Raw genomic sequence first — 9,749 nt, 5'->3', positions numbered from 1 at the left:
AATTTATATTTAATTTGCAAAAGTGCTAAAATAAGCAATATTAATTTTGTAGAACGATATCGCTCACTATTCGACGAATACTCGGCGAGTGAGTTGATTGATCTGCTAGGCAAGTTGGAAAAGGTAATGCAAGAGCATGGCGACAGTGTGGAACAATCACGCAAAAACTGTTACGAGATGTACTTTAATTACCTGAACACAGAGCTTATTTGGGAAATGGACGATTATACGCGCGACTTTATAGCAGAGGGTTTTGTGCTTCTAAACACCTCAACGGATATTGTGCGTTGTGATAATTGTGCCTTCCCTTTGCGTTTCGACAATACTTGCGTCTTTCACGAATTGGGTGCAGTATTGCTGCGATATTATTGGTCGCGTAATGAGCAGGTGAAATGTTTTGATGTGCTAATGCAGGTACCAGCACTACTGGATGTATTGGCTAAATTCTATATGGCTGAAAATAATATTGAAAAAGTTGTGCCGATTATTCTAAGCTATCGACCAAAGGAAACTCCGGCAATGACTAAATCATTTGAATGAGCTCCAGGGGCAACTACTTGACTTGGATTGCTTCTCGGAAATATTTCTCGAGGCCATACTTGGATTGACATTGCCGCATTGTAAACCTCTTCAACTGCACAGGTATTTGCGCAAAAGATTTGACTCTATATTTCATATTTTACTTATACTAGGTTCACATATAAGTAGATTATCCTCATTTTCGAGCTTAACACTCTAATCTGTAATTATAACAAGAGATTAGCCATATAAAATGCGTCCCTTGTTAATCTGTAATTATAAAATAATCTCAGATTAAACCGATAACTTTTTCGGTGTCCCTCCTAGTTTTATCGATTGTTTTTGCAAAAAAAGAGGAGAAATGCCAACAAAAATGTACGCTAGCAAGGAAAAGAGGTTTCGGAAGGTATTTTTAATAAAATGTTAAGTTAAAATATATTTATATTGCTTATTACAGCATAAAAACGTGATCACGGTGGCACAGAGAAGAAACCTAACTTTTCCATGGGATGTGAGAATAACAAGCACAACAAATTTGACGGCTAATAATCTTAGATTTGCCTGTGTAAACGGGGTAATTGAAAACGAGCTTTGATTGAGATAATATTAATGTGAACATAGTTGTACTGAACCCTTGGCAGTATTTATTTTTTTTAAATCGCAAGAAATTGCAGAGTAGCACAAAATGTAAGAAATGTCTTGAGAACTGCATAGCTAATGGGTTAAGAAATAGATGTAAAAAATGTTTACTGTGAGTTTTTTGGGTGTTTTTTTTTTGTATGAAAATTTGTTTTCCTTGACTGACCTTCAGCCGTAAAAGTCTCTTCGGCTTTTTAATTTAAATTATGATTGCAGAAACTTCTTTTGTTTGTATTGGGAGTAGAATTTCCATGAACCTTGTAAATAATAGTTATTGTTTTTTATCTTAAAATACAGCGAAAAGTTTACAGTCTCCACAAAAGCGCCAATAACGATATCTATAGAAAAGTAAACAATATCTGGGTGCTTTTGTTTTTGGTTTGAAGACACCAAATCTGGGTCAAAATTTATAGCAATCGTAAGTTGTGTTAGAAACTTCACACAAATCAAAACAAAATTGTGTCACAATGACAATCATGAGCGAGCGAGCATATGTCTACCGACGATATAGAGAATAATCAAAATCGGGTGGGATTTGAAGAGTAGACAGGTTTTTTTGACACAAAAATATTTTTCCCAATATGCGCCAGTGGATAATACGCTCCAATAAGACACATTAAAAAAGGAAAATCCATTTCCGTCAGGTGTCAGGTGTTAAGCGGTCGGAAAGAAAAGTTCTTTATGTTCCTTTAGTTCACAAGATCATAAGAGAGTGCAGTGTAGATTTAAACCACGATCCAGAAAATAAAGGTCAGGCCATTCGCGGACCGCTAACCCTCTCATCGTCGATTTGACAGCATCCACCCAATCGCTGACGTCATAAAATACTTTTGTTTACATTCACTGTTGCCAACTTCATGCTTTTCGCACCAAATTTAGTGGGTATTCAAAACCCGAACATTTTTGAGTTTGGTGCTTGGTGCGTTTTTGGTGCTTTTGTTTTTAGTTTGAAGACACCAAATTATAAAATCTTAAAAAAATGGAAGCAAAATTTATAGCAATCATAAGCGACAACAAAATATGTGGCAGCACCTTCAATCAAGCCAGAAGAAATCGACCGTCGTGCAAGAAACATTGATTTTTATTAATTTGAATCGGCATCCTTACAATATAATTATGTATGCATATAAAGTCCATAAAATACACCAATAAATATTTGGTGCTTTTTCAAATTGAAAACTTGGCAATACTGCCTTTTGTTCGATGCTTCCTATTTTTCTGGTCGAGTTCGTCTTGCTCTCTCATTCTTGTATTTATTGACGTCACGGCCAGTTACTCTCAGCTCGATTGGCGCAATCTTGTATTCTATCATTCTTGGATTTAAACTACCACAAAGTTCATGAAACTTCATTTCTAGTTTTTGCCTTCGTTTGATAGGAATTGTAGAAAAAGTTAAGCAATTAAGCAGCAAATTAGAAAATAAGAACAATTATCTTAACGTCGGTTGAATGAAAATATTTGAATTGATAGAAAACAGAATAAATTCGAACGTCGAGCAAATACATTGATTTTTAATAATTTGAATCCCTACAACACAATTTTTCATGCATACGAAGGAGAGGGCTGCATGAATTCATTCAAAACGGCATATGAATTATTCATATAAAAAACCCACTGAATGAGTTTACCTTAAAATTTTTGAGTTTGAGTGAATACTGTTCTGATATGGGTGTCGTCATAACAATATTCAAACAATGTGAAGATAAATTGAATTGAAATAAATGACGAATTTTGTTTATGAATATCCAAAAATATATACATTTTTTTTCATTGTACGAACGTACATATGCATGTATGTATGTAATGCTGCGTTCCTATTAAAATACGAAAACACTTGTTTGTAGCAAAAACTATAACCAAAATGAGTTTGAATGGTTTTCATTCCTTCATTCACATTCTTCCATTTGAAGGCAGAAAATTTAAAACAAAATGAATATTCATAACTTAAAAAATTCAAAACGCAGATTGTTAGGTATATAAAAATAGAAAATTCAAATCTACTGTACTCTGTTTGGCTAGAAGTTTGAATCAACTCCTGCAGAGGTCTAATACGAAGTTCATTAAATACTCCAATACAAAATTTCTCAAATAATTAATTTAATTAATTTCATTCACCTGTTAAAGGGTCTGAGATGGTCGGTTCCGTGTTACCAGATCGACCCAGGGCTCCTGGGTAAGAACCATCACCCTTTTTTTGGTTTAATATATCTCACTGATATAATCGCCGGTTGCATGTTTAACCAAGCGCTTTCTAAATTATCTGTATTTAGAAACTCTGTAGCTACATTATTCGCGATTTGAGATTTGGGATGATGCAGGGTGAAGAGAAGTGGAATAGATGGGTTTTTTTTGTGAAGTGGAGTAGGTAAGAAGTTTACTGCGAGGTTGTGCTGTCCTCATTGTAGGGCCGAAGTGGGACCAATTTTGCAATTGGCCTTCTGATTTCTCCCTTAGCTGTTTCGATGTCGACTACTCTTACTCGGTTGTCGGAACCTGGGTGTAGCTTGACTATTCTCCCCAATCTCCATTCGTTTGGTGACAGGTTTTCCTCTTTAACGACGACAAGGTCTCCTAGCTTTAAGTTGGTTTGTGACTGTTTCCACTTGATGCGTTTCTGCATTTCGGCGAGGTATTCCATTTTCCATCTCCTACAGAATGTCTGGGGTAGGGCCTTCAGTTTCTGCCATCGATTTACGATTGAGGCAGGACTTTAGTTTACATCGATTTCAGGTGGGGCAAGAAGATGGCCGCCGACTAGGAAATGACCTGGGGTAAGCGGCTCCAGGTCAGACGGTTCGTTTGAAGAGGGGCTTAGTGGTCGTGAGTTGAAACAAGACTCAATACGGCATAAGAGTGTGCTGAACTCTTGAAAGGTATATTTGTGGTCGGATGCAACCTTTTTAAAGTGGGTTTTGAAACTTTTCACCCCAGCTTCCCACAAACCGCCCATGTGAGGGGCCGCAGCGGGTATGAAATGCCACTCTAAGGTTTGATGGCTGTATTTAGTGAGGGTGCTATTGCGTGTCTCAGCTAAAAATGCTTTAAATTCCGCTCGTAAAGATCGTGAGGCTCCGACAAAGTTAGTACCATTGTTGGAGTAAACATTTTTTGGACATCCTCGTCTAGCAACAAATCTTGCGAAAGCGGCTAGAAAGGACGCCGTGCTAAGGTCGCTGGTAGCTTCAAGGTGAATGGCTTTCGTCGAGAAGCAGACGAAAAGACACACGTGGCCTTTTGACATGCGACATCCTCTGCCCCGGTAGGACTTGATGTCGAACGGGCCGGCGAAATCCACCCCCCGTGTTTGTGAATGCACGGGAAAAGGTTGTGCGTTCTTTGGGAATGATTCCCATAAGTTGAGTTTACGGCCGTTTCTTGTGAATCGTGCAGACCTTGCAGTTATGTATGACGGACCGTATCAAGTTTTTCACCCTGGGAATCCAATACTGCGATCGGATGAGTCGCAGCATCAGCTGGTTTTCTCCGTGCACGGAAATTGTATGGATAAACTGGACAAAGAGACGGGACAACCTACAACCATACGGAAGAATGATAGGATGACGTTCATTGTAGTACAGATCGCAAGATGCGCTCAGACGACCACCAGCCCTCAGAATCTCATCTTTGTCGATGAACGGGTTAAGAGGCAGGATTTCACTTTTTCCGTCGATGGATTTTCCAGATTTTAACCATATATATTCTTCGCTATAATATTGTTTTTGACAAATTGTTATTAAGCGTTGGGTCGTTGTTTTAATTTCGTTGGCCGGAATTAAACGAGACTCCGCTTTAAAGGAAGATTTAGTTTTGGGATTGATTCTTTGATAGAATCTCATAATATAAGATATAACTCTCAAAGCCCGTGACAAATCAGAAAATCGATCGAGAATGTCGTGAAAGTCTTTTACTTTTGTTGTTGCATGAACATGCACCCTTTTTCCTTCAATGGTTGTGTCAAAGTCCGATTCTTGTGCTGGCCATCTCGAATAGTCTTCTTGTAACCAAGAAGGACCCTGCCACCACAAGGAGTTGTTGACTAGATCACTCGCCGAGAGTCCTCTGCTGGCCAGATCCGCTGGGTTTGAGGCCGAATCCACGTGGCGCCAATTTTTGTTTCCTACCTTGTCTACTAGCTTTGTTATCCTGTGGGCAACAAATGTTGACCACGAACGCGGAGGTTTTCGAATCCAAGCTAAAACTATCGTTGAATCCGTCCACAAATTCACCTTCAAATGAGCAAGGCTAAGGTTTTCAATTGTTTCGGCCAGTAAGACTGCACCACACAACTCCAATCGGGGCAAAGATATTGTTTTGACCGGCGCTACCCTTGTTTTTGCCATAAGTAGGTTGACGAAAATTTTATCCTCAGTCTGAACCCTTAGAAAAACTGTCGCCGCGTATGCCTTTTCCGAAGCATCGCTAAAACCATGTATTTCCACATTATCGGTTTGCGTGAATCATACTCATCTTGGTATGCGGATGTTGTTTAATTCCGCGTAATCATGCGTAAATGCTTGCCAACGATCCCAGGTATTTGGAGATACGGTTTCGTCCCAACCTGTTCCTTCTAACCAAATATTCTGCATAATGAACTTGGCGACGATTATAACCGGTGCAAGCCAACCCAGTGGATCGAACAGTTTGGCGATGGCTGAAAGTATTGCCCTCTTTGTAATAATGCTACTATTTTCAATTGGTTTCGCTATAAAGTAGAAGTAATGGGAATGGGCGTTCCATCTGATGCCCAAAGCCTTTACTGCACTGGTATCTTCAAACTCTAAGAAATCTTCACTAAGTAAATAACCTTTTGGTATTCCTTGAAGTATTTTACTAGAGTTTGAAGTCCATTTTCGTAATGGAAACCCGGCTGAATTTAGCACCTGTGATATCTCTTCTCGAGCTCGTATCGCAGCTTCGACGCTATGTCCCCCGGCGAGTACGTCGTCAACATACATACATTTTCGCAAAATGTCAGATGCGATTGGATGAGTGCTCTGCACATCATCAGAAAGCTGGTGTAATGTCCTTATCGCAAGGTAAGGAGCACAGTTTATGCCAAAAGTCACGGTTTTTAATTCGTACAAACTGATCGGATCTTTTGGGCAACTACGAAAAACTATTCGCTGATATTTTGTTTGATTTTTATTTACCCAAATTTGTCGATACATCTTTTCTATATCGCTGTTGAATACGTATTTCTACAGTCTCCAAAGTAGTATAATAATGGGTAAATCGGCCTGAAGTACTGGGCCTGGAAGAAGGACATCATTCAAACTCATGCCATTAGCGGTTGGGCATGATGCGTAGAATACAACCCTGACCTTTGTAGTGATGCTTTATTCCTTTAAAACGGCGTGGTGAGGTAAAAAATAGCAGTCCGTAGAATCTGGTGAAATGTTTTTATTAATTTTTGACATATGTGCTAGTGTCTCGTATTCAGATACAACCCGGTTGTACTCTGTTTGAAGGGCAGGCTTTTTCGCTAGTCGCGTCTCGTTTCGGTAGAACTGAGAGCATGCACTTTTCTGCGAAGATCCTAAGCACACATTTTTCGGAAAATCCCGTTTAAAAGTTAGAGACACAATGTATTTTCCATTTGTATTTCGTGTCGTACTTGCTTTGAAGAGCTCTTCACAGTATTTATCATCTTCGTTGATGCCTTTTTTTTTGGGACATCCTCCAGCTCCCAAAATGCAGCTAGCTGCTTGTCCAACGTGACTTCGTTAAAATACGATACGATATTGTTGGTTGGACTGACTGAATCCGCTCGACCAGTCAGTATCCAACCGAACACGGTCTCTTGCGCGAGAAGCGTATTTAATACGTTCTTTCTCATTCCGCTTAAAATTATTTGCGGGTAAATATCTCCTCCTAAGACCAGGTCAACTGGCTCATTGACGAAGAATCTTTGGTCCGCCAAGACCAAGTCTGGGAACGATTGCCGCGCGCTTATCTGACAAGTCGGAAGATCCCCGGTTAATTGTGGTAAAACTAGCACGATTGCTTTCTTCTTCTTTACCTTTCTTTACCTGCGTAGATACAGAGTTATTGCTGCCCGAAACTTGGGCATGCAAGCGTTTTGATGGCAGGTTGATTCTCCGTTTGAGTCTCTAAGTAATGAAGGAGCACTCAGAACCAGAATCTATAAGCGCTCTAGCCGAAAAATGTATACCATTATAGTGTATGTTAACCCGTGCTGTTCCCAATAGAACTCCTTTACTTGTATTTGCGTAACAAGAATTTACATTTGTAACCGATTTCATGTTTCCTTTTTCAGATTCGCGTCTTGATTGAGCCTGGTTTGGAGTAGATTCCACGTTACCCGATGGATCAGTTGTTGCTTTTGGCTGAATTGGCATATGGAGCAACTTGTGATGTCTTGAATGACAAGTGCTGCAGTTAAATGAGCTGGTACATCTTGAGACTGTGTGCCCAGCAGATAGACAATTCAAGCAACTGCGAATGCTCTTCACGTAATCTACTCGCTCCGTCGGCTTTAGACGCAAAAATCTGTCGCACTTTGATAGCTTGTGTGCATTGCTGTTGCACATTTTACATGTTTCCTTTGCTACACTGGCTTGTAAGGCGCCAAGCTTTTATGCAGGCGTCTCTGCAGAAGTCCGAGAGCTTGGTGGTTTAGGTTTCGAAGCTATATCTCCCCTAAGACCTGTGACGGTTTCCAGTGTTTGAAACCGATTGGATAGGAATTTATCCATATCTACCCATTTGGAAATCTCAGTTTTATTTTCAATGGTTTGCTCCCATAGTGCCAGTGTTGTTTCTGGCAGTTTTGTCGAACACAAATATGTGAATATTGAATCCCAATTTGCAACATCAATCTGATGACACTGAAGCGACGAGATGCAATTATTTATGTCGCGTTGCAGTTTCTTGATAGAGCTACCGCATTCACTCTCAACTGCGTTTAAATTAAAAATACCTTTAACTGAGCGTTGACGAGGATACGTTTATTTTCGTACCTGTCACAAAGATTTTTCCAGGCTGCACCAAAGCCATCGTTGGTTAATGGGGATCTCTGCACTATTTCTTTGGCATCCCCTTGAGTCTTTTGCCGGAGGTGATACAGCTTCTCAACTGGGGTAAGGCGCTTATTGAGAATATATATAGCCGTAAACACATCCCTAAACGATGGCCACGAAAGATAATCTCCTTTAAAAATGTCTGTGTCACAAGGAGGGAGATGAATATTAAGCTCGCGACCTGACTTGTATTCGCTTTCTTTGCGAGTTGCTGTGAAATATCAGCCATTGCTGCTTGGCACCGCAAAAAACTGAAGTAGGTGCTTTTATTCTTCTTTTTAACCGATGTCAGGTCTTTGGTTTCGAGCTCTTTTGATGCGCAAAGCTCATCATAAGACGCCTTTACCTTTTCCCACAGAGCCTTTAATTCATCCTTTTGGAAAGCTACGGAGTGCTTTGTGTGCTCTGATGGCTGCATAGTATTGTATTCAGATTCGAATTCTGCTACTGAATCTGCCTGACGAATAAAGGTATCCATTTTTGACAACCACAGACCACTCAATTGGACGCAAGAAAAGAAATTTGTCTGTAGTAATAGAAATCGCCGATTTGTACGAAAATATTGCCACTAACCGCTTAGCCCGAAATAAGCCTAGTTCTAAAAAGAACAACAAAGGATAACTTGTATATTTAAATAACGATTTATTTATTTTGCAGCCAAGTAAAACTGTCGAATACGTAATTACGTATGAATATGTTCGTATATACAAAAAATGTGCAAGTCACTCGCCACCCAACTTAACCCAAAAATGTGATATACGTGTGTAAATAATTGAAATTCACAATATGTAATTTATTTAAAATTTCCGATGAAAAATTGTGTTTATTCAAGCGTGGCTGTGATTTTGTGCAACAAACAAATAAAATGGGGTAAACAACCCAGTGAAGTGATCAGCAATATGTACAAGCGCGCCAATAATAATAGGCAAGTGCAATGTGAAAAGAAACCAAAGGAGGTTCGCAAAATATACTTGAAGTTACGCGATTAATAAAATGCAAATAAAGGTGAAAGTCGGTAAAATAAGAAAAAACTAATTTATGTGCTTTGCGAGAAAAGAATAAATTTTATCAATCTTGTGCTTCGGTAAATGCGACTGGTATTTTTACACAAACAACACCGTATCAAGAATCAAAATGGACGTTCGCGCAATTCGTTAATGTTAGCCGATACACCAATAAACGTGAAAATGTTCTATATTTTTTTGTTTTCTGTTTTTTGTTATTTTTTTGGCCTTTTAACAATTATATTCAACAATTTTATAATGAGCTCGAGGCCATTTTTTAAATGAAAATTTATTGTGGAAAAGCAACAATAATTTGAAAAAATGGTAGAAGTGATAGCTATTTCGGAAATCACCACATTTCCTCATCAGACTTCTTTCAGTAGGATTCGAACCGACGATCCCACTGACTCAGCCAGTTGCCTATGCACCGTGCTAAGACGCCTTGTAAATTATCGTTTGCTTATTTCCACTATTTTCATTTTTGTTATGCCAACACAATCAAGCGCAGCTATTCCGCTGCAATTCACTTGATCATGTGGTTGTTGGT

General features: G+C 39.2%; 1 protein-coding gene across 1 annotated transcript in view; it reads left to right on the top strand.

Annotated features, from left to right (window-relative positions):
• LOC118738477 (Hermansky-Pudlak syndrome 5 protein homolog) overlaps positions 1 to 540 on the top strand; it is a 73,382-nt gene extending 72,842 nt beyond the window's left edge. Inside the window, exon 7 of the mRNA XM_036469447.1 lies at positions 31 to 540. Within this exon, the coding sequence (XP_036325340.1) occupies positions 31 to 540 (510 nt within the window). The remainder of the gene's footprint in view (positions 1 to 30) is intronic.
• The last annotated feature ends 9,209 nt before the right edge of the window (positions 541 to 9,749 follow it).

Source organism: Rhagoletis pomonella, unplaced genomic scaffold (genome assembly GCF_013731165.1).
Source record: "Rhagoletis pomonella isolate Grant_MI unplaced genomic scaffold, Rhpom_1.0 Rhpom_scaffold_00001, whole genome shotgun sequence".
Taxonomy (NCBI): domain Eukaryota; kingdom Metazoa; phylum Arthropoda; class Insecta; order Diptera; family Tephritidae; genus Rhagoletis; species Rhagoletis pomonella.
This window is presented reverse-complemented; position numbering and strand designations above follow the sequence as displayed.